Genomic DNA, 24,548 nt, shown 5'->3' with positions numbered 1-24,548 from the left:
TCCGCAAAGGTAGGAGAAGGCGGGTATCCAGCGGCCGGCTTCAAGGGCGGGGCCTGAGGAAGGAGGGCGGGCCAGCGCTGGACCAAGCTCCTGAGTGCGCGGCGCTGCTTCCGCCCCGCGCGGCCCCGCCCCCTGCGACGCGACCGGCGGTCACGTGACGGCCGCGCGCGTCCTCGGCCGCTGCGGGCTCCGAGGCCGAAGAGAAAAGACTGCGAGGCGGCCGAGACTGTGGCCGGAGAGGTGGGAGTCGGGGCGAAGCCCTGGCGGGGGGGGCAGGGTGAAAGGCAGCCACTCTGGGGGCTCTAACTCGGGGAGACGAGTGATGGCCCGCGGTGTCACCTCCAGCCGCGACGCGCCCCGGGTCGGCCCTGGGCTCCGGGCCTGAGAGGGGCGGCGGCAGCGGCGGCGGCGGCGGGGTCAGGGGCCGGTACGTAGGTGGACGCCCTTGGGCCGGCGCTGCAGCGGCTGTCGCGCCCGGGCGGGATGGGATGGCTCAGCCCTTCCCGCCACCCCCAGCTTGGCTGCTGTCACGGGCAAGGAGACTGTGACTGTGACGGGCTCTGCGTTGCCCGCGGCCGCCGCAGCCCCTGCCCTGGGCGACGGCCTGGAGCTGGTCACGGTCGGGGTGCGAGAGGCGGAGCAGCGGCCATTACTGCGCAGCCTCTTCCGCCGGGGTCCTCGTCGCTGCTTTTGGTGGCAATCAGGTCCCTCTTTTCTCCTCTCAGCAGTGATGCCAGATCTCTACCCGGAGACTTTATGGCCCCAAGATTTAGGGGCGGCGATGGCTTGAGAGGTATACCACTCCCCATTTCCCGTGTGGAGGCCTCTAGGCGGACCTTGGGCCAGGGCGTACAGCTGCTGCATTTTGTCTTTTTCCGGAGTGTCTTTGGTTTCTTTCTCTTCCCTCTTTCCCTCTTCCTACTCCTGCTTAGTGTTTGGGTCTTGCCTGATAACGACGAGGAGCCCCTCGCCTTGTCCTCGTTAAGCCCAGCACTGTTATTAAAGCATCAGAACAATTAAGAGGTCTCTCCATACCCATTGAGCCTCCAAAACCTCAGTGCATCTTAGAAGCCGAGGCTGTTGCTTTGTTCTTCTGGGTGCGGAGTTCTCTCCCTAGCCCTCCATCCCGTCTGAAAGAGTACAGGTCTTCCATTGTCGCTGTTTTATTTACCGTGGTCGTCTAGAAGAAGACTGAAAAATTGTTTCAAGTTTACATACACATTTGTCAACTGGATCTTTTTTTCCTTGATATCTCTTTTAGTATATTTTTATTTCTTTTCCCTAAGTGCCATTTTAGTGAGCACTTATTTCTCAAGTTCTAAAGTATGTACATTTTGTTTGTTAAGTAGTATTTTTGTAATTTTTAAACTGTGGGGCTAAAGAGAGAAGAAAGCTAAGAAATGATAAAAAAAAAAAAACAACTCTTTATCTTTGTATGATTGACATTTCAGGTTCTGGGGAGCACTCCTCCCCTCCAAAGTGTGTATTTTAAAAATAGGATGTGAAAGTATGACCTTAGCATTGAAAGCAATGTATATCCACAGAAACTGGAAGACTTACACTTTTTTTAGTAACTGAATCTATATTTAGAGTTTTAGAAGACTGTTATATAGGATATAGGAAGAAAATGACCGGCACAAATAACAGGATTTATGATACTGACTTTGCTGTTTTTGTGACCAGCAAATACTGTTTGCGTTGAGTGTCTGGGTGCTCTAAAGACACATGAAAATAGGTCAAGTAAATCTAATTTTAAAGAGAAAACTGGAAGAGTGAAATCCACTTTAGAAGTAGATTTTGGATGTGTTTGCTTTAGCTTGTACATCTCAAATTGGAGCATTTTGTTAAGCCTGATATTTGATTTGGAACTTAAGTTTCAAATGGGCCAGTGGAAGTTGTGGGCAAAATGAAAATAATGGTTAACATTTGTAGGATTTTGTTATTTATTGATTCTTAAAAACCTGGTAGAATTATAGTCATCAGGAAAACTATTTTTCCAAATAGCTGGTCATTAGACAAGAGGAAGAAAAAAAATGATGTTTTTTCTTTTAGAAGACATGTGTCAACTGGTAAAGTATTTTGTTTCATTTTCCATCAACTCTAAATGTCAGAAGGACGGGGCAGATTTTTTTTAAGAATCTAAAAATGATTTGCTGATTTAGTAGAAGAAAAAGATAGTATATTAAATCTTCTTTTCACAATATTGATATGGTTAGAGAATATTATTTTATATATTAGCAGTTTACTAGTATGAAACGCCTGGCACACTGTTAGTTGGGTGTTTGAATCCTTTTTTCGCCGCAGTGTTAGTAATAGAAGCTGCTGAAACTTTTCCATTCTCTTACCTGGTGCCTGTGCCTAAGGAACCTGAATGTGTGCAACTAGCTGGATTAGGAACAATCTTTGTGGGTATGGAATACATCTTATTTACATTCTCCTACAACCACCTTTGCTTATTTATGGACTGCTTAGTGTTCATGGCTTATTACCTTTTGGGTTAATTAAAACAAAACCTGTTGTTAAATGCCTGTTAAAAACTATTTGGAATTATGAAAGTGTAAGGGTGAAATAACTAAGACATGGGAGTTATGACTTGACCAAGGTCACACATAATTAGCAGTAGAGCCTTATTTACAAAATGGTTGCAGGATATGCAGTTCTTCTGTTTCATACAATTAAAAGACAGTATTTGTTCACATTCACATTTAATGTTTTGTTAAAATAAAATGCAAAGCCCTCATTTTAAGGAGGAAAATATAAAGGTTTAATGCTTGAGTATGAAGATTATGAAGCCCAGAGATTACCATACAGTTAAGTGTTTTATGGAAAGTATTAGGCAGTGGTGGAAATAAGCCTTTAAAATAGAGTAGTGTCAAGTATTGGACCCCATTTAGTTGAAATGAGTTCTGACTAAAGACTTGTTTCCCAGTATGGCCTGTGCTTTTTGTAAGCTGAGTTTTAACAGGAGATGAGAGAGAAAGCTAAAAATGGAAACATTAGGGCATTCAGTTAATCTCTCAGTTTAGGACTCTTTCTTAAGAAATATTAAGATCTGGCTGCTAAATTACACCCGATCTCTCTTTCCCTTCTTTTACTGGTCCTTTTTTTTTTTTTTTTTTTCTCCCCTTTTTTGACTTTGTATACCAAAGTTATAAAGTTTGTAGTATTTTTCCTTTCTGTCACTGGTATCTTTCATATAGAACATTTCCTGTTTTGTGTATCTTGAATAAAGGGTAAGAACTATTTTATTAAACATTTGATATTGGTAATTGGAAAAATACAGGAGATCTTTGAATCTTTATAATTTGATACTTTAACTGTGACATGCTTTATCTTTTTATTTAATTAGTTCTTTTAAAATGGTAATCATTTATTTGAATCTATTATCTGAGAAAAAGAACTTTTTTTTGACCCTGTGACTGACTTGAGAAGTGGAATTATAGTTAATCCTAGATATTTTCAGAGAAAATAACAGTAAAAGCAAATAATAGGGGTGTGAATTTGTTGAGTGGTCACAAGTTATAAATAGTACAATATTCATTTTCAGTTATACTTGCTGGTTGAATGGGTAAATGATTTAAATTCACTGATAATCTCTAAATTCTTTTATATATTTTTAAATTTATTCTGCCACTTTTTTTTGTTTGTTTAGAATTGTTAAGGTACAGAAATATCTAATTTAGTTTCAAATCTTTTCTCTTTTTATGTTACTTTCTTAATAGTTCATTTCTGTATAAATTCGTACCCTAAGAAGGAACCTTATTTAACCCATTAACTAATTGCTATTTCCATGTCAAAATACTGTAAATTTTACTGTAATAATTCATAAATTGTATTGAATTTGGTGTATAATTTACAAATTTGTATAACTTACAAATCATTCATTGCAGCAAGAATTATGTATGTTTTAATTATTTATGTTTGCCAAATTAATTCTGGCCTGTAGTTAGAATTAACACTAGTGTGTCTTTTATCTTTGTTTGAAAGTAAAAGTCTCCCCCTCCCTCCATTAAAAAAAAAAAAATCTTTGGTTTCAAGTATAGAAGTTTTCTGAGGGCTACTTCACATGACTCTTCTGCCCAATTGTTGTTATAATTCTCAGAGGCTATGGTTGATGGATCTGTTTGGTAGAATTAGGACTACCTAAACCAGTCAGTTTTGATCACAGTAGAATATGCAATTTTCTTGTTCACCTGTGCCAGCAAAGGTGTGAGTAAAGTAACATGGAGTTCATTTTCTTTATTTGATGATTCTTATAGTAAATTGCTGGGTTTGTGTTGAAAAAAAAAACTGTTGGTATGCTAGACATTCTAAACCTGCATTGCCCAATATAGTAGCCACTAGCCACATGGAGCTATTGAGCAAGCTTATGTGGCTAGTCTGAATTGAGTTGTACTATAAATAAAATACACCAAATTTCAAGAAGTGTACACACGAGTGTAAAATATCACATTAGTTACATTAAATATGTGTGGAAGTAGTAATGTTTTGAATATACTGGGTTAAGTAAAATATATTCTTTAAATTTACCTATTTCTTTTTATTGTCATTAATGTGGCTAATAGAAAATTTGACATTACATATGTGGCTTGCATCATATTTCTCTTAGATAATGCTATTCTAGACTTTTTTTTTTGAGATACAGCATATTGAGGAAAATACTATTTTAAAGATATACTTGAGTTTGAATTTCATCTCCCAATATTGATAGCTTTGTTAAATTCTTGAATTTCTTCACTTATAAAATGGGTATAGATGTATTTTGTAGGGTTCTTTTGAGGAGTCAGGGATATAATGGGTCTGCTAGTGCTATCTGAACTTTAATATGCATACCTGGAGAAATACCTGGAGATATGATTCTGTTGGTAGGGAGTGGGACTTCAGATATTTTGTTTGTAAGGAACTCCCAGGTAATGGTGATACAGCTCCTATGTAACTCCCATATAACAGTGGTTTGGTACCACAGTTATCATAGATAGGATCTAGATTACTACATAGATTTTAGTTCATTTTCCTTTCCCCAACTGTTATTATCCATTTAGAGTTAGCTTTGACATTTTCCATGGGATATAGGAATTGGAAAAGTTACCATAGCTTGCAAGGTTTACTGAAATTGGTTTTATTCTTGGATTTTTATCTGCATTGTGGAAACTCATTGCCAGTGACTAATAGCTGGCTAAATGATGTGCTTGTCAAAAGATACAAAGATGGCATGAATCTTACGTTTGTGAATGTAGTAACTCCCTCTGTTAGATTTTAAGTTATATAAAGAAAGGATTATAACTTAGATATCTTTATATCTTTTGTGGCTGGGTGCCTCTTCATAATTAGAAGTCAAATGTTTTGTTATGTGAGTAAATAAATTTAGTATTTCAGTATTTTATTTCTCTCTACAGTTATTTTAGGTTAGTTTTTCATTCATCCAAGAAATATCAGTTCAAGTCAGCAACAACAGAATGGCAGTTTACTAGCCACTTAAAGATACAAAGAGTCCTTATCTTCAGAGGTCTCATGGTTTACCAGAAGAGTCAGAAGCAAATAAATAATTGCAGTGCATATGATATATTCAGTATTAGAAGAATTACAAAATATAGCGAAGGGAACAATGTTTTGGAGGTAATCAGAGAAAGGTGGTAGCATTCATATGCTTTAAAAGAGAGAGACTGTACCAGGCAGGAGGAAATACAGAACTACAAAGAGAAGTTTGGAAAACTGAGTAATTTGATGTAACTAGAGTATTAATCTGTGAGAGTGGTTGTGGGAGATAAGCAAGGCTAGAGAATTACTTAGGTTTCAGGTTGTTAAGGCTTTTGAGTGTTGTCCTAAGGAGCTTTGCCTTTATTGTATAGGCTGGAGAGCTTTGTTTATGGAAGGTTCATTTTGCTTTTTAAGTATATCACTCAGAGACTTAGTGAATAAATTTAAGGGGTGATACTGAAGCAAGATAATGAGACTGTGAACAGTAATCCAGGAGAGAGAGGATATAAATCTAAACTAGGGCACTAGCAATGGCGGGAGAGTGGAGGATAGATTTCATAGGTGTTAGGGATAAAAGTTGACAGAATTTGGTATTGTGGGTTGGGAGGGGAGTAAGAAAAATAATTTTGTTTTTCTCTGTAAGCACTCATTGTTTAAGGCATGGAAGCTGAGATGTCGCATTGTGAGATACATGCCGAGGTGAGGGTGTGTAGAGTGTATGTAGATGAGGGACAGAGAGATGAAAGAGCCAAGCATTCTGTTAAGAAGTTAAAATGGTTGGGCTCCAGATTGGGCAGGAAAGGAAATGAGATCAGTAATGGGAATAAAGGAAAGGAGACGATCAGGAGACTGAAGTGCCCTGTGAAATTAAAAGAGTGGGTATGGGAATGAATGAGGAAGTGAGCTGGAAGGACCAGAGCTTGTGATCTGAGACTGAGATTAAGATTTTAGAGGGCAGCAGTTTTAGGTGGCATCTAGTTCCAAATGTGACCATCATATTTTGTTGGGGGAGTGGTGATGTTCATTGAATTTAGGATTTTAGGAATTGAAAAATGAGGACAGTGTTTCTCAGATTGTATTTGATGGACTACCTGCATCAGCATCACTTGAGGTGAGATTCCTGGGCTGAAACCTGTGTCTACTGCCGTACAGTATCTCACGTTATGGCCTGAGAATGTGAATTTTTAACAAGCAACCTCTGTGGAGCAAGTTTGAGAACCTCTGAGTTAGGTATTGGATGGTTTATTCTCAAGGATTTTTAAACAGATTTATAGTGATGTGTTGAGAGTTAAGATGAATAGGATGACCAGTAGTGAGTAGATTAAGTCAATATCTTAAGGGTTCAGAGAACAGCTATAGGGGATTATAGCCAATGGTAGAGACTTAAAAGAGTAAGGGGGGGCAGTTTGTTTGTTCTTAAGAGTAATGATGTTAGAATAGTAAGAGTATTTCCTACTGTCATGTGTGTGGAAAGGGACAGTTTCTGTTTTGAGTAGGCTGCAGGAGGGAGGTGAATGATGGAGTCTTCTTTCGTGTTACTGAAGTTGTAGGCACTTAGACGGTAAAGTGAAAGAGTTGTGGCGGAAAGTCAGGACAGTGGAGTCCTTACCATGCAAAGACTAAGTTCTAAAGTCAGAGTAAAGCAGTCAAGCTATGTAGAAACCCTTTCTAGTCAGTTATTTTTGAAAATTCTCCAGTTTTGAAACAGATTTTTATTGTTTGGTCTATTAAACATTTGGTAGGATAGGCTGGTTTATATTTAAAGACCATATATCATCTTAAAAACCTTTAAACACTAAAATTCCAAATTTTTTAGGGAGATAGATTCCCACACTATGAGAGGCACATTAAACTGAAAAAATATTCAAGTCTATTATCTTGTGGTTACTGTGAAGCCTGTCATCTCTTTAGTTTTCAAGTATGCTTTATTCTAAGTTCTGTATAGTAGTATGTGCCTTGTGCAGTGGGCCTCGTGAAGTGGAAGGAGGAAATACTAAATGAGAAGAGAGGATTAATGGTTGAGATGATGTTTTGGTTGGTGGCTCTGGATTTCCTGGACAGTGGGCGTCTTGAGAGAAAGTTGGCTTAATGGTTATAAAATTGGACATAACGTATAAAACAGCAGTAGGTCCTAGTTAACGTGATGACATTGCCTTCCGACACACTACCTCCTTGTGTGACTGCTATGTTCTGTATGGGCTATTTTATCCATTTAGAACTTGTTTTACTTAAAAAAAATTATTTTATTGTGGTAAAATATAATTAATTGGCCATAGATGTATGAGTTTATTTCTAGACTCACTTCTTTTGATCTATTTGTCTATCCTTATGCCAGTACCACATTGTCTTGATTACTGTAACTTTGTAGTAAGTTTTGAAATTGAGAATTTTGAGTTCACCAACTTTGTTCTTCTTTTTCAGGATTATCTGGGGCCTCTCACAATTCCTTATGAATTTAAGGATTGATTTCATTATTTCTGCAAAAAAGGCTGTTTGGGATTTTGATAAGAATTATGTTGAATCTGTAGATTAGTTTAGAGAGTACTGTCATCTTCATAGTCTTCCAGTCCATGAACACCAGTTGTCTTTCCATTATTTAGTTCTTTAATTTTTTTCAGCAGTGTTTTATAATTTTCAATGTACAAATTTTTCACCTCCTTGGTTAAATAGATTTTCAGGTATTTTATTTTTGTAGACGCTATTATTATAAATGGTATTGCTTCCTTGGTTTCCTGTTTGGGTTGTTGACTGCTAGATATAGAAAGAAAACTGACTTTTTTTTTTGGTATATTGAACTTGTAACCTCCAACTTTGCTGAATTTATTAGCTTTAGTAGCTTTCTTGGGGATTCTTTGGTATTTTCTATATAAAGAATAGAGATATTTTTACTATCTCTGCAAATAGATCTGTTTTTACTTCTTTACCAATTTGAATGCCTTTCATATCTTTTTCTAGACTAATTGCTTTGGCTAGAACTTTCAGTAAAGTGTTGAATAGCGGTGATGAAAGCAGGCATTTTTGTCTTGAAAATTTTTTCCCATTTAAAATAAAATTTGCTACTGAGTTTTGTTAAATGAAAGAATCATACATAGTTTCCTAATTCTGTTAGTTAGTCTGTAGAGAAGTTAATGTTGAATTTTTTCTTTTGCAGCACAAGATGATCCAGCAATGGAAAAGAGAATACTGCAAACTGGCTGATTGCTGGTGAAGATGTTTTACTTTTGTGACAGACATCTGTAGGATCTGTAACAGAAATGTAAGTATGGCATCATGGTTTTTCCAAAGCTTTAGTAAATTAAGTAGACTGATATAAATGTAATAAATCAAGTATCTGTCATACTTAGTTCTAATTGTATTGACTTTTAGCTCTAATTGAGTTAGCAGTTTTATTCACATTAAATTATTGTTAATGTAGATTTCCAAAAATCTCTTCATGGGGAGAGTCTCTATTAAAAGTGAAACTGAAGATAGAGGAAATTTGCTCATAGAAGTCTGAAAAACTGGAAGTCTCCTGGTCTTCTAGGCTCTACTTTGTCTTTACATAGTAACTTACTTAAATAATTAAGCTAAGCAGACAGTATCAGCTTTTATAAATAAGAGAGACTTATGGGTTATAAAACACTAGTTATTAAAAAGTTGTTTCACTAAATTAAATTGATTTTTTTAATTACTTGATTTTTTAAAATTTAGTACATTATTGAATTTTAATTCATACTGAATTCACTCTAGTCCCTATGTTTAACTAGTACTGTTTTCCTGTCAGTTAGTCTTTGTGAAATAGGCTTTAAAATGTTAACAGTTCCTTGACTTGCCCATATTGGATTTCCTTCTGTGATTGATGAAACTTTTTTACATTATAGACATCATATTTCCATCTTCCAAATTGATATGAACACTGCCCAGCTTGACATCATTCATGAAAAATGCAGTGAACATTTATTTTACGTTTACAGTCTTGGTGATACAGTGTTTAAAATACTTGACCAAAGATGACCCTTGTAGATACTATTTCACATATTCTCCCATTTTGACACATGACTATTTGTTACCTACTGTTGCAATATGATGCTTTGATTATATACTCCCATTAAAAGTGTGACTGTATCATTCTTAGTCAATGTTGAGAATTTGATAGAAGAGTGAAACTGGTAAGCACTTTTCTTTCAAATCAGGGCAAATATGTATTTAACTTAATCCTATTCATATGTTACCAGTCTGTCTATATTTATATTTTATCTATCTATATACACATATATTTATTTTTTAATCCCAAAGGTCAGATAATCTAGGTGTTGGCCATCAAGGAACTAGACTATGATCTAGTAAGTAAGACACATATGTAATTAATAATTATATAGTGGAAGAAATACTATATGGAGGTAACAATAAAATGCTTTTGGAACTGAGAAGGTTTATTCTATCTGAAGGGTTCAGAGTGAACAGGAGAACTTTTGGTTTAGTCTTAAAGAATGAATAGACTTTTAACCATCTGAGAAAATTAGTAATTATTTTTCAAGCCAAGAGAATGGGGAGGGGCACAGCTTCCTCAATATCAAAGCATCTTAGAGGAATCAGGGAGCAGTCCTTCGTGGGAAAGCAGGTGGGATAAGGAGACTTCCAAGTTAGTAAAGAGAAAGAGTGTTTGTTTAGTGCCTGCTATGTTGCCATGTGCTTACTGGGTATTTCACTTGGATTAATGAATTTAATCACTATAAAATTTATTCACAAGATAATAGTAGCCTTATTCACTGATGAAGAAACAAAATTAAAGAAATGAAGTCACTTCTCCTGGGTCAGTGTTAACCAAATTTCTTTGAGAATAATCTACTAGGGCACTTGTTAAAAACAGATTTTTAGACTCTAACTCAGATGTGTCCAGATTTCCAGGGGAAAGCACACCAGCTAATTCTTGTCTTTAGAGAAGTCTGGGAAACACTGTTCTAGGTCAACATAGAATAAATGTTGGAGCCAAGAGTTTAACTAAGTTTGTTTTACTCTAAAGGCTATGTCAGTGTACTTGAAAGCCAATGCTTAGGAATTTGGATGAGATTGTGTAGGCAATAGAAAGCTTTTGAGTGGAGAGAAGACTAAATTAGACATGATTGAACTGAGAAAAGATGAGAAGAAGAAACTGCTCAAGTCAGAAGGGCCACTTGGGAGGTCAGTATTTTGTATAAGAATGTGTCCAAGAGACCAGAATTAAGGTCCCAGGCTTTTGGAACCAAGGGTGCACATTCTAAAGAAGTTTCTGTTGCAGAAAAGCAAAGTGACCAAGAAATAGGGGAGCACTGAGGAAGTCTCCAAATTTTAGCCAAGATAGAGACCAGAGGAAGAGGTTGCAGGTTTAGGGGAGGAGATAATTTTGGTTTTAGTCATGTTTGATGTCAGGTGACTGGAGAATATTGAGGTAGACTTTTTGAATACAGAATTGGAAACACAGGTCTTACATATCCAGAACGGTCCTGGATATTAGATTTGGGAGTCATGGAGGGTGTGTGTGTGTGTGTGTGTGTGTGTGTATGTGTGTATTTGGAATATTTAGTAGGTTTTCTAGGCATAGAATATAGTATGAAAATAGCCCTTATGAGGAATTCTGGTATTTAAGGGAAGCTAGAGAAGATAGAAAAAGTGAAACAGAAAGGAGAATTGGGAGAGAGTACTCATGGAAATGAAGAACATAAAGGTGTAGAAAAAGAGTCAGTGGTTAATAATATCATTCAGTGCAATGGGATCGAATAATTAGACTGAAAGAGGTCATTAGGCTTCACATGTTAGTTGATCTTGAAATGTAGGGATAGAGAATGTTGATCAAAATCTTGGAGGAATTGGGATGGTACTGGCACCAGAAATTGAGGGGTTAGCTTTGAAAAAACTAGCAGTACCCCATCCTGAGCCAAGAGGAATGATGAAAGGGTACAGATAAATTTTGAGTCATCATATGTTAATTTTTAATGATAAAGGAGTCTAGGATATCTCTTAACTAAGAGGTTGGAGAAGTTCTGTAATAGTCTTTGGGGGAATAGGGAAAGAAAGATGTCTTGGCTGAGTAAAAAGTAGTTGATAGTGGGCTTGATGGGTTGTGGGAAATCAAAACAGCTAATCAGTGTATGGTGCTCACAACTTTTGTACCTTGTATTTCACTACAAATGTGGAAATTTTCATGAGTTGAAAAGTAACTATTATAAGTTTTCTCCTTACTGGATTCTTCTTTTTTGCAAGTATCTCTCCTTGTGGCTTTTTGAGAGGGTAGTCTAACTTTACTTCCCATTCCTCTCTGACCATTCCTCCCATCCTTTGCAGGCTGTTTTGCCTCACTTAGAAATGTTGGAGTAATCCAGGGTTCTGTGGTAGGCCGTTTTGTATGCTCTCGCCACAGGTTTAATTTGAGCATTCATCCATTTCATGTCCCCAAGAACCGTGTATGTGTTGGTGACTCATCAGACTTCTTTCTGCTTTAATTTTTTTTTCAGAGTACTAATGTAGTAAACTCAACTGTCACATACCTATCTTCATCTGAAGACCTTATAAATATCTCAAAGTCATGATGTCAGAACTCGCCTCAGATTCTGAATCATGATGAATATGCCATCATCCATCAGTAACCAAATGTTTTCATTTCTGTTTCCTTAGTCTTTCTTATAATCACTGTTGGAACCTTACATCTGCCGCCTCCCTCCTATTATCATATCTGGATTACTATGAATTCTTTGTTCCTTTAGGCTCATGTCAGCAAATCTTCCTCCAGACTACTGTCCAAATGATCTTGAAAAACTATTAAACTGACTGTCACTTCCTAACATAAAACCTTTCAGTGAATTCCTGTTGCCTTGTTATGGGTTCATATATGAGATCCTTGAACCCCTTGAAGTATATGTAAGATTTAATTAAGTTCTTAATAAGGCTGTGACCTAAAAATGTTTAAGAACCATTTGCATTTTAAATTAGTGTTTAAACTTAGTAAGATAGTACAGTGTACAAGATCTTTGCAGAACTTCTTGCAAAGTACATTTCATCCATTCAGAATGTATCTGTCCCCTCCCTGCTGGTTACCCTTCCTTCCTTTATGATCCCTGGTATCTGTGGTATCTGTTACACTTATCATAAAACCAGTAAGTAATGCAGTGTATATTAACTTAACTTCAATGGCGAGTGTTATTATGTATTTCCCTCCTAGTGCCATGGGCATGGTAGATGCTCAGATACTTTCCCTCTTCAAAACTGAATGGGAATAAAGTGAAATACTGAAAATGACAGACAGCCCTTGAGGCAGGTGATACAAATTCCATTCCTTTTATCCATTTGTGAAATTTCTTAGTAACTTATTGAAGTCTTAATCTTTCCTAGAATTATTGATGGTGGTTCTGTATCTGGATAGCCATAGGTATTTTAGAGGCAGTCTGCAGCAGATAAGAGTACAGACTCTGAAGTTAGATCACCTGGATCTGAAACCTAGATTTGAGGCTGACTCAGTCACTTACGAATGTCTGTGGCTTTGGGCATATCACCTGAGCTTTCTGTACCTCAGTTTCCTCATCTGTAAAATAAGGAAAGCAATAGACTTACTTGAAGGGGTGATATGGGGATTAGATATAAAGTACTTCACAAAATGTCTGGCACATATTATGTGATGAATAAATGTTAGTTCTTATATTTTAATGTGATAAAAATTTATATCAAGACACCCAGCAGAGATTATAAACATCCACCAGTTACAAGACACTGTACAATATGAAAAGTTAAGAATTTTGTCTTAAAGACTTAGGAATTGTGTTAAAATTTAAATTTTAAAGTTAAATTTTTAACTTATATTAAACTTCAAACTTTATATATTCCAGCAGAACTAAAGTTTTGAAGAATTTTTTTCTTTTAAAATACAGTTTTGAGAAGGAAGATGACATTCTTTTTTGATAGGTCTGTACTTATTAAAAGGTGATATGGTACCTTATTCTTTGTTCCCTTTTCTATGTTTGTAATTATATTCCAGACTCTTAAAAATCTGATTTTTAATATTTGTAATTTTTGTTGCTGGCAAAAAAGTTCTTCAGTACTGTGTAAGCTAAAGATCTTTTTGATTTTTGGTAATTTCACCTTTCTTTTGACTAGATGTCTTTAAGAAGATTAAGCAAAGCCTCAATACTTGGAAATTTCCGTTAAATCTGCCCATATCCTTCTATACTTTGTTTCTTGAAGAGAAGGCTTACTAGCATTAATAGGCATTTATTTGTCTTCCAGAAGTATTTTACATAGTTTATCTATGAGTAGAAGAATGGGATTTATGCTTAAAAGTTATAATATCACATTAAGAATTCAGTTAGTGAAAAAGTCTTTGAAAATGAGTGATATATTTATTACTTTCTTTTTATACAGTATTTTATAAAAAAAATTGGGGGGTATAATTAGGTTTATTCATTTATTTACTTTTAGAGGAGGTACTGGGAATTGAACTTAGGACCTTGTGTATGCTAAGCATGTACTCTACCACATGAGCTATACCCTCCCCCCATTATGTTCTTCAGCAGAGTTGGACTAACTTCACTTCAAATTTCTACATACTAAATTATTCTTGATTTAGCAACCAGGAAATAAATTCTCAGTTTCATAACGATCTCTGGAGTTTCCTAAGACATTTATTAGGGAATACTTCTCCTTGATTAGCGTTGTCTTTATCCAATCTTTGCTCTACAAAAAGGGAAGAAAAAAAAACATTTCTGATTTACATACTGACATGATCCTCTGCACACATTTAAGTCTCCAGCCTAGTTGAAGATCACTGAAACTATGGAAAAAGAACCTATTTTGTAGGGTAGATTAAAATGGTAATAAAAATAACTGAAGTGTGTCTTATAGGCAGGCTAGTGGTTTGGGTTGCTTTGTCTTTATCTTGTTATATATCTTAGTGGTATCTATTCACTGTATGTGCCTCATCCAGAATTATGTAAGAAGTATTTACTAAGTTTTTCTCCCCATATCTTAGTTGGTGATAGACTAAGAGTATACATGGTGGACTAAACAGAATCAGAATTTGAAATTTGCTATGGCAAGTTGATGGTTGAAAGTGCTTCAGGTAAAATAACCAAGCTTTAACTATCTAGTGTCTTTTTTTGATGAAGTTTATTCAACTTTACTTCATTCTAATGAGTGATTAAATTCTAAATATTCTACATTTAAAATGGTAGAGTCAGCTAGTACAGAGGCTGCTACTCATTTTAAGCAGCAGTTAATTAATGGTTTCCAATCTCTGAGATCTTCACCTACATTTTTTAGTCTTTACTTATCACTGGTCTACTTCCTCTATCATTTTCTCCTCCTTTAAAATATCTGTGGTTTCATATTACTATGGGGTACAACCAAATCAGAATTTTCTTTAGCAGGGCACAAGGCTTTCATGATTTGGCATTTGGTTACCGTTTTCAGCTTTATCTCCTGCTGTTCCATTACTTATATGATTCAGCACTTTGCACATATCTCTGCCTTGAATTTCCTCTACTCCCCAGCCTCCTCTGCACTGCAGATTTTCTAACTTTATATCCAGATTCTCATCTCTTTTCTCATTGTTACTTTTAATAAGTATCCTAACACGTTTCAATTATTGCAGGAATCAGGTCACATTGTGCTTATCTGCTTGCTTGTGTGTATGTTTCCTTATTTAATAAAGTAGGTACATATCTTATTCATCCTTACATCCATAAATACTCAGCATTGTATATGTAGTAGTAAGTTTAATGTTTATCTGAATCATAAGGCAGAAGATCCAAATTTATGCCAGGGTTTAAGCTCCATACATCCAGTTTGACAAGTCTTGTCTTTTTTCCCTCTCTCCTTCCTCTTCAGGGCATCTTCAGCCAGTATTCATGTCATTTTCTCCCTTCTTCTTATGTGATTGTAACATTTTTTGAGCTTTAGTGATTACAAAACTTTTTTGAGGAGGTGAGGGGAGAGGTTGGCTATTCCCACCTTAGTTTTATTAACTCTGATTTGCAGGTAAGGTAATTTAGACTAAAGGTTTAACTGAGTGCCTAAGACTACATAAGTAAAAAGTGAGACTAAGACTCAGGTTTTTGGATCTCTTGTCTAGGACTGATTTCATTGTTTAACAGCTGTCTTAGTTCAGTTTGCTCTCCCTTGGCCATCTGCAGTTTGTCGTCAAGTAGTCTTCAGTATATGCTTCAGGGCTGATCGTTAGGTACACTGACAGAATTCTTAGGTACTCCCAAGGTATGTACAAGTAATTGCTCAAAAAAGTATTTATCAGGCTAGTTTAACTTGATATTACTTAAAATAAAGCCCAAAAAGTCTATTTTATAATGTGATGTATTCATATTCTCCTTTGAAAAATCATATTCATTTTCTTAGCAAACACGTGAGTGTTCTCTATTTGCCAGGTCCTGTATAGGAATATAGAGATGAGCCAAAAGTAACCTATTCCTGCCCTTATAAAGCCTGTTTATGAGGAAGACTGATACTAACAAAATAATCACACAAATAAGTATAACTACAATTCTGATAAGTGCTTGGAATGAGAAGTGCATGGTAGTAAGAAGATGGGGAGAAGAAAGGGATGATTTAACCTAGTCATGGAGGCTTTCTCAAGAGCTTTGAGATGGGTAGGAGTTTGCCCATGGGGTGCGTGGGAAGCAGCAAGTGAAGAAATGTTCCGTGTAGAGAAAGCCTGTTATTGGAGGGAGTAGTCAGTGTGGCTGGAAGCCTGATCAATGGGAAGTTTGGTGTGAGATGAGGCTGGCATGGGAGGTGAGGTCCAGACTATGCAGGGCATATAGATCCTGGTCTTTAACCTAAAATCAACTTTTTAAGCAAGGGGTAAGACTGGACCAATTAAAAGGTATGTACAGTAATTTAATAAACAGTGTTTAGCTGGTAACTAGGGAAGGGTAGAGATGGAGAGTAGATGGATTCAAGGGATATTTAGAAGATAAATTTTTAGGACTTACTTATGTTTTGGTTGGGGAGGGTTTAGAAGAAGTTTCAGTAATGGATTTCTGGCTTGAAAAAGATGAATGGTGGTGTCTCCAGGGGGGCATTTAGGGAGTAAATAAGGAGGAAACAGATCATGAATTCAGTTTTGTGCCTGCAAGACATTCAAGAAGAGATCTAAAATATGCAGTTAGATGTATAGGTCTAGGGCTGAGAGGAGAGACCTGAGCTGGTCTGTAGGTAACAACTGAAGCCGTAAGTATAGATGAAGTCGTCTTGAAGAGTACAGCAAGAAGAGCATACATATGGCTTAGGAAAAGGCAGCAATAGCAACAAAAGAGGCTATTAGAAGAGAGTGTTTCAAAGAGGGGGAATGAAATGAGTAGTTTAACCAGTGTTTTTAGATTATACAGAAGGGAAAGGGAACTTCTACGATTTCAACTTGAGTCTTGATTTTATATGGTCTACTTGTCAAGTAATGTATCAAAAGAACATTCATACATGGCAGTATTTACAGAATTGCTCTTAGTAATATCCTAAAAGGCTACAAAATTTGTCACTTTCTGCAGTTGTAATCTGAATTACTTTTAGCCAGTTTCTGTTTCTCTACTTTCCAAACTGATTGTAAAAGTCAGTCTAGATAGATTGTACGTTTAAAAATTTTTGCATTTAGTTCAGTAAGTTCTGTGAATGAATAGAAATGGTATATTTATTTCAAATCAACACTTTGGTTGTATCTTTTTATTTTTGGATTAACATTTGTGTGCCTCACTGCCCCCCCCGAGTAAAAATTAATACAAATCATTTTTCTACACAGGTTAGTTTTTTCTCTACTTTCAGTTTTGTATCCCCATTGTCTTGGATGTGGCTTGCATAGAATAGGTGCTTAGTAGGTGTTTTTTGAATTGTTGAATTAAAATAAGGAAAGAGTTAAAGTCAGATTTTAATATTATGTGTATTTTCTCTCATTTTCTCAGGATGGCTGGCTGTGGTGAAATTGATCACTCAATAAACATGCTTCCTACGAACAGGAAAGCAAATGAGTCCTGTTCTAATACTGCACCTTCTCTAACTGTCCCTGAATGTGCCATTTGTCTGCAAACGTGTGTTCACCCAGTCAGTCTGCCTTGTAAGCATGTTTTCTGCTATCTGTGTGTGAAGGGAGCGTCGTGGCTTGGAAAGCGATGTGCCCTCTGTCGACAAGAAATTCCCGAGGATTTCCTTGATAAGCCAACCTTATTGTCACCAGAAGAACTCAAGGCAGCAAGTAGAGGAAATGGTGAATATGCGTGGTATTATGAAGGAAGAAATGGGTGGTGGCAGTATGATGAGCGCACTAGTAGAGAGTTGGAAGATGCTTTTTCCAAAGGTAAAAAGAGCACTGAAATGTTAATTGCTGGGTTTCTGTATGTTGCCGATCTTGAAAATATGGTTCAATATAGGAGAAATGAACATGGACGTCGCAGGAAGATTAAGCGGGATATAATAGATATACCAAAGAAGGGAGTGGCCGGACTTAGGCTGGACTGTGATGCTAATACCGTAAACCTAGCAAGAGAGAGCTCTGCTGACGGAGCGGACAGTGTATCAGCACAGAGTGGAGCTTCTGTTCAGCCTCTAGTGTCTTCTGTAAGGCCCCTGACGTCAGTAGATGGTCAGTTAACAAGCCCTGCAACACCATCCCCTGATGCAAGCACTTCTCTGGAAGACTCTTTTGCTCATTTACAACTCAGTGGAGACAGCATAGCTGAAAGGAGTCATAGAGGGGAAGGAGAAGAAGATCATGAATCACCATCTTCAGGCAGGGTACCAGCACCAGACACTTCCATTGAGGAAACCGAGTCAGATGCGAGTAGTGATAGTGAGGATGTATCTGCGCTTGTTGCACAACACTCCTTGACTCAGCAGAGACTTTTGGTTCCTAATGCAAACCAGACAGTATCTGATCGATCTGATCGATCAGCTCCTGATCGATCAGTGGCAGGGGGTGGGACAGTGAGTGTCAGTGTCAGATCTAGAAGGCCTGATGGACAGTGCACAGTAACTGAAGTTTAAATAAAACAGTCTTCAGATCCATGCTCAAGGTTAAAATGGTTATCTGTAAATTTCTGCCCACGTAACATTATACTCATCCCTAGTAGTGCATTTTGGGAGTTGGGGTGGGAAGGGGTTTGGGAAGAATAGACCTGTAATTAAAATGTCTAACATGTCTCTGTTGAGAAATTTATTTAATATAAGGAACTTGGGTGTTAATAGTTGAGAGCTGTTCAGTAATAACCCAGTTTTCTTGAGATCTGTTTATTTTATAGTTTTTTTAAAACATCTTCAGTTCTTTTGGCCAGCCTGTGTGTATTATCTGTGCATTAACAGTCCTCATCCAACTCTTCTTTCATTGTGTCATATTTTTCTGCATGGATTGACATAAAACCATTACTAAAAATTGGCACCGATGAGATGTCCAGTATCAGTATGAACAGGAAGCTTAATGTGAGAATAGATGTGAATTTGGGATTTTTAAATAGATGAATAACAACTATTTAATAGTAAAGTTACTGAAATGGAAATGTAAAAAAAGAAAAACAGCTTATAACTTATGTTTGAGAATCTTGTCTGTAACACACTTCATGGCATTCCCATAGGCTTTGCTGTCTAGTCCTTGTAGTTTGAGATTTCTCTTGATCCACATTTTTCTTTTTGATTACAGACTTTATAATTTAATAAATACTAGAGTTTATCAAAAATAGTCTGTCTCTTGTTTGAGTCTGGAATGGGATGGAAACATTTTGACGTCTGTGGCCAAAAGGTCACTAAATAGGTGATTGTTTGAATTGGTATATTCAGCTTAAGTAGTTACCTGCTTAGAAAACTTTGATTTCTTCATAGAGAATATTTAAACAAGAGTCTGCAGGCAATGTGCATGGAATAAATATGTATAGAAATAAGCCTAAAGCCAGTGAGACTTAAATTTCTTAAATAACTGATGGTAGAGACCATATATGTTTTAGATTTTCCTTGCCAGTCTTCATTAATGGCCTAACACTAATCTGAATTAAATGTTAGGCTTATTTCTAAACAGCATTAGTAGGCACAAATTGACTTGACACAAAATGGTGTAGAATCTATGACAAGGTAGGAAGTGTTGGGTTAACTTGGTAATACAGAATTTGGTTCTGAAGAAAAGTAATATGAGTCTGTCTTACTATATTTTCCCAAGTCAGGACAGGATCATGTTGATGAAGCATATGCAAATTATTTTTAATATGATTTTCAAATCTGAATTGTTACAATAGCAAAAGCTTTCTACTTTAAAAATTAATTTTTTACTTCTTGTGATACATTAGAAGTAGGACTTAATTCTTTGACTTACTTTTATAAAGCCTGTATTACTGAGGTGATCATAAAAGTTTCAGTTGTGTATTTTTATTAAATTTACTTTTAAAAGATGGCTAGTTACAAAAGAAGAAAAGTTAGCTAGTTTTCCAGAAACAAAAGTAGAAATTTGGTATAAAATGCAAAAGTATATTAGTTTGGGAATTCTGGAGTACACAAAGGGACTGGCCAATTTTGTAGAGTTAGTAGACTTTCCATATGGCGGCTTTCATTGTTTAGTAGATAATTTAAAGTAAGGTTGAAATTTGTCGGGGAGTGAGGTCAAGAGCATCTTTATTTAAAAGAAGAGCCAATTCCCCATGACTTCTTTACTCCAAGTGTTTGGAGCAGAAGAAAAGGATTGCTGATACCTTTGCATATCTTCCTGTCCCCTGACCTCTCCACTTGTGTTCTGTAAGTTTCATTAAGTTATTTTTGTAAATTATCTCCTAAGACAAAAACAGAGACTTTATGATAAGTAACACCAGAAATAGTAGTTTTTCCTTTCAAAAATCGGTCTTTGGTTAGAGCCTAAGAGCTATTTTGGGAATCTGGGAATTGATTATAATTTTCAAGCCAAAAGTGGTGTATATTTTAGCCACATGTTCCAGATTACTTGATAAATACCCAGATATACTGAAAACTAGACCAGTGAGTGCAGGTACTCACTTATTAAAATACAAACCCAAATACAAACAGCCTTCAAAGTACTTCTGACATTGATATTTAGTATCATTTAACTTTTGTACATATTAATCTGGGAGTTTTACTTGTAGTACATCATTTTTTAAAAAGCTATTTATTAAATTTTTCTTTCCTAGCAATAGCCTCTAAATTTGCAGGTCCACCCCAAACTGTTCCTAAGAGATCTCTTTCAGTCTGTAATGCCTCCTCGAAACAAAGCTCTTTGACTGAAGAAACAGATTTTTTCAAAGCTCTGATTACTTCTGGTGGCCCTTTGGTAAACTGCTGTAGCCATTCTCGTGCCTCTTTGAGACATTCAGTTTCATCTGAAGACTGCAAGATCTCTTCAACCATTCCTATGTGTAAAGCTTTTTTTGAATCCAGTTTAAGGGCCCCACTTAACACTCTGAGAGCCTGTCTACTGCCGATTATTTCAACCAGCCGGGTTGCACCGCCCCAGCTTGGTATTATACCCATCTCCTTGTGGACAAATCTGATCTCACTCTGTGCAGTCATTAACCTGCAAAAGAGAAAAGAAACTTCTGAAACAACATATGCTTTAGTCATAAAGTACTACCTATTCATAATCTGATCTGACATCTCTATTATAGATAGGTATATGTTCTATTAAAAACTGAACGTTCAAAAAATCTAAGTGTAGAATTCAGTTTACCACACAGTACTTAGCACCTCCCTTTGAAAACAAGGTTAACATTTTTGTTGTGCTTGCTTATCTTTTACTTTGCATATAAGAGTCTAGTCTGTATTTTATGTTTTTGTTTACTTCTAAAAGCCCAAAGTATATCTTTCTAAAATGAGTTGTAGCCTAATGAGAAAATCTGGATTAAAGTGAAATGTGAGAGTAGGAAATGTTGGGCGCATACCATGAAAAAAAATGCATAGTAAGTTAAGGTCAGTAGTCCTTAGCCAGGGGGGGAGTGGCAGTTTTTTTTAACTCAGGATAGATTGGTCCAGTCTTCCAACAGACAGTTATTAAGCACTACCAATGCCAGGTGGTCTAGGTGTGGGACTACAGGAACGACCAAAATAAAATCCCTCCCTCAGTTTACATGCCGGTTAGGACAGAAAGACATTGAACAATATAATGTCAGTGGTGATAAATGCTATAAAGAAAATGGGGCAAGGGACTAGAGAATGAGGGTATGTGTGTTGGGGGTGTGCTATTTTAGATGCAGAAGGCTTCTGTGTATTTGAGCAGCTACCCAAGTGAATGATGCAAAAAACTGAAGGAATTCCAGGAAGAGGGAATTACAAGTGCAAAAGCCTTGAAGTAGAACTGCTTAGTATCTCTGGGGAACAGGCTAATGTAGCTGGAATAGAGTCAGCAGAGAGTGATGGGAGATGAAATCAGAGGTCAGCTAACAGGTCCTTAGGAGGTGGATTTCATTTTTTAAGTGTGAAGCTTTTCAGGAGGAGTTTGATCAAAGCCCATGTTGCTGTGTTAAGACTTTAGCATTTAATAGCACACCAACTGTTCAACTGTGAACTTTATGTTAAATAATCATCAGAACAACTATATGAGGTGCAGTAACACGCTCATTTCACAGAGGGGGAATCCGAGGCAAAAGAGATTAAATAGCTCACCCAAAGGCCGTGCAGCTATAGCAGGGCCAGAATTTTAAACCCAGGCAAGTTAGCTTCATTATGTGTGCTCTTCACCTTACGGTAAACGTCAGCAGTCAGCTAGACACAGGGATACCATTAAGAAAGTCGATAATGGCTTGGGTTGGACTTGAAAGGATTAATTTCCTATAGCAGGGATTCATTTCCCCAAATCTTAGGACTTTTATGAGTAGGGTGATTAATAAGCAAAGGGGAACAATAAAAGGGAATAAACACAGATTAGTGGGCACCGCAATCACATCTGCCAATTAAATACGTGTATACTATTAACACACTGCATAAAGCTATACTGTTTAGGAAACACAACCTGAATTGTGTTTTGACTGCATGCTTCAAATGAAAAGCATTCACTATGTTAAAACCTCTCATTTAGACCAAAGTTCGTATCTGAATTTTAATTTTTAAGAGATGTTATTGCTTTGAAACTTATTACAAAAATGAAGACATTACGTTCAGTATTCCAAAGTGTTCAATGCTCAGCTGCAGGTGGTTTGGTTGCTTTAGAACCAAGAACAACAGACTCTCAGTCTTTGACCCTTAAATCAAGAGAAGTATTCCAATAGAGAATTCTCACAAAAGCCTATTTATTAACCCACTGGGAAAGAGAACTTTCTCTTCACAGCTGTGAATTTTTGTAAGGGAAAAAATCTGCCTCAATTATGGACAACTGCTTTTAAAAGCAAATAGCCATGAAAATAGTAGTTTTCAATAAATAATTTTTAAATGGTAGGGAAGAAAGAACAAGTGTTTAAGAATCTGAATCTAGCCTCAAATTGGAGGAGTATTGCCTTGTTATAATAAACAGGGTCAGAAATTAGGAACATAACAGAGATTACAGTAAACTCTAATAGATTAGAAATAGGAATATTTATATTGAACACAATCCTTTTCACAGAATAAATTAAATGTGTCACCGTTCCTACTTATATCCTGGAATTGACACTGATGTTGGCTATGCCTACAATACAGAAAAGAATTATGTCAGGAAAAAACTCATTTAAAATAAGCTGAACATAAAAACTGGTTAAAGTCCTAGATGCTGGGATAATGTAGATGAGCTTATGACACAAAAGTCATCTATGTAATAAGCACATTTTATTTGGAATTATTTTCTTCTAAAGAAGAATGTTTAATACCATCTTTATACCGTGTGTTTTTTTCCCCTTTGCCATATTTTATAAGGTGAGGTATGACTTCTTGAATCATATTTTACAACTCTTAACAAAATCCTGAGGTAATCTTTGTAAAAATATCTGTTGTGATCAAACTCTAACATCCAATCTTTATATGTCATATGCCCCGGGTGTCTTGTGTACTCACATACATATTACATCAGTAAATATGACCCCAAAAGTTAATAGTGACAAAAGAACACCAGGTAGTTTAAAATGAGAGAAATATGAAACATTCAGATGGTACCCTTTCACAGGATTCTTTGTTAATCTAAAGGCTAAAGTTTAAATATAAAATTTTCAGTAGTGATAGCCAGAATTTATGAAGAAAATAACGTATCAGTAAGATATATCCAAAAATAGAAACTGCTTCCTGATAAGCCTTACAGGATTACACACTAATTACTGAGAGTTTAGATACAGTTAACTGTGATGTAATTTATTGCGAGGTATAATCTATTAATCTATGTAGAAAACAAGATTCTTAATCCTTATATGCAGACTCATTTATAAAACCATATTAAATTCTCTTATTTTAACAAGTAAAAGAATTATAAGTATATTCTGACTGTTAATTAGTGTAATTATTATTGGCAAGGTTTAAAATTTCCTGTGACACCTTGGGAGAGGGGAGATGAGGAAATTAATCAGATGTGGATACACTTATCATCATAGTACACATGCATCAATGTTACAGGAAAAACTACCCATACCTTGGGGAAGAGGATCACCTTTGAAGGTGATGCAAAGTCAATGCTGATACCTGAGAGGATTGTTCACTGTGCTACTGCTCTTTGGTGAGTTAGCTATAAGTTGCAGGACTTTGAACAAATGTACTCAAGAAAATTAATTTTAAGACAATTACAAAATTTCACTAAAATAGGAAGTTTAGTAAAAGGTATGAAAGAAAAAGGTTTTTTTAAACATTTATTATTAGAAGTACTTTTAATGGACTCTGGTAAAGATAGAAACAAATAATTGCATTGGGAAGAGTGCAGCTTTGATGTCAAGTACACAGTCATATACCAGACTGCCTAGCTTGGCCATCAGACTGGTTGCATGTAGCACCTTGTAAAATATAGCAAAGAAAAAAAGACACATGGTATAAAGAGGATGAAGAGTAAATTATTTAACATCTCTGGGCCTCAGCATGCTTGTTTATAAAATAGATACAACAGTAGTACTTATGCCATAGAGTTATCACGAGTATTGAATGAGTTAATATATGAAACTCACTTGGAACACACACACACACACACACACACACAT

General features: G+C 36.4%; 2 protein-coding genes across 4 annotated transcripts in view; one reads left to right on the top strand and one right to left on the bottom strand.

The window, feature by feature from the left end:
• The first annotated feature begins 104 nt into the window (after positions 1-104).
• On the top strand, positions 105-19,151 carry RNF146 (ring finger protein 146). 2 transcript variants are annotated; one of them, XM_031456283.2, is made up of 3 exons: positions 105-240; positions 8,630-8,734; positions 17,388-19,151. In XM_031456283.2, coding segments are annotated over exons 2-3 (1,080 nt in total). In that variant the 5' UTR covers positions 105-240; positions 8,630-8,732; the 3' UTR covers positions 18,466-19,151. The 2 variants fall into 2 exon arrangements, with proteins under 2 accessions (XP_031312143.1, XP_010986917.1); XM_010988615.3 differs by lacking the exon at positions 105-240 and adding an exon at positions 501-793.
• A 659-nt stretch (positions 19,152-19,810) lies between these two features.
• ECHDC1 (ethylmalonyl-CoA decarboxylase 1) overlaps positions 19,811-24,548 on the bottom strand; it is a 48,680-nt gene continuing 43,942 nt past the window's right edge. For both annotated transcript variants that reach the window (XM_010988618.3, XM_010988617.3), the window contains exon 6: positions 19,811-20,983. In XM_010988618.3, the coding sequence (XP_010986920.1) occupies positions 20,575-20,983 (409 nt within the window). In that variant the 3' untranslated portion in view covers positions 19,811-20,574. The remainder of the gene's footprint in view (positions 20,984-24,548) is intronic.

The sequence above is a fragment of the Camelus dromedarius genome, chromosome 6 (genome assembly GCF_036321535.1).
Source record: "Camelus dromedarius isolate mCamDro1 chromosome 6, mCamDro1.pat, whole genome shotgun sequence".
Lineage (NCBI taxonomy): Eukaryota > Metazoa > Chordata > Mammalia > Artiodactyla > Camelidae > Camelus > Camelus dromedarius.
The sequence above is the reverse complement of the archived record's forward strand: the minus strand, read 5'-3'. Positions and strand labels throughout refer to the sequence as shown.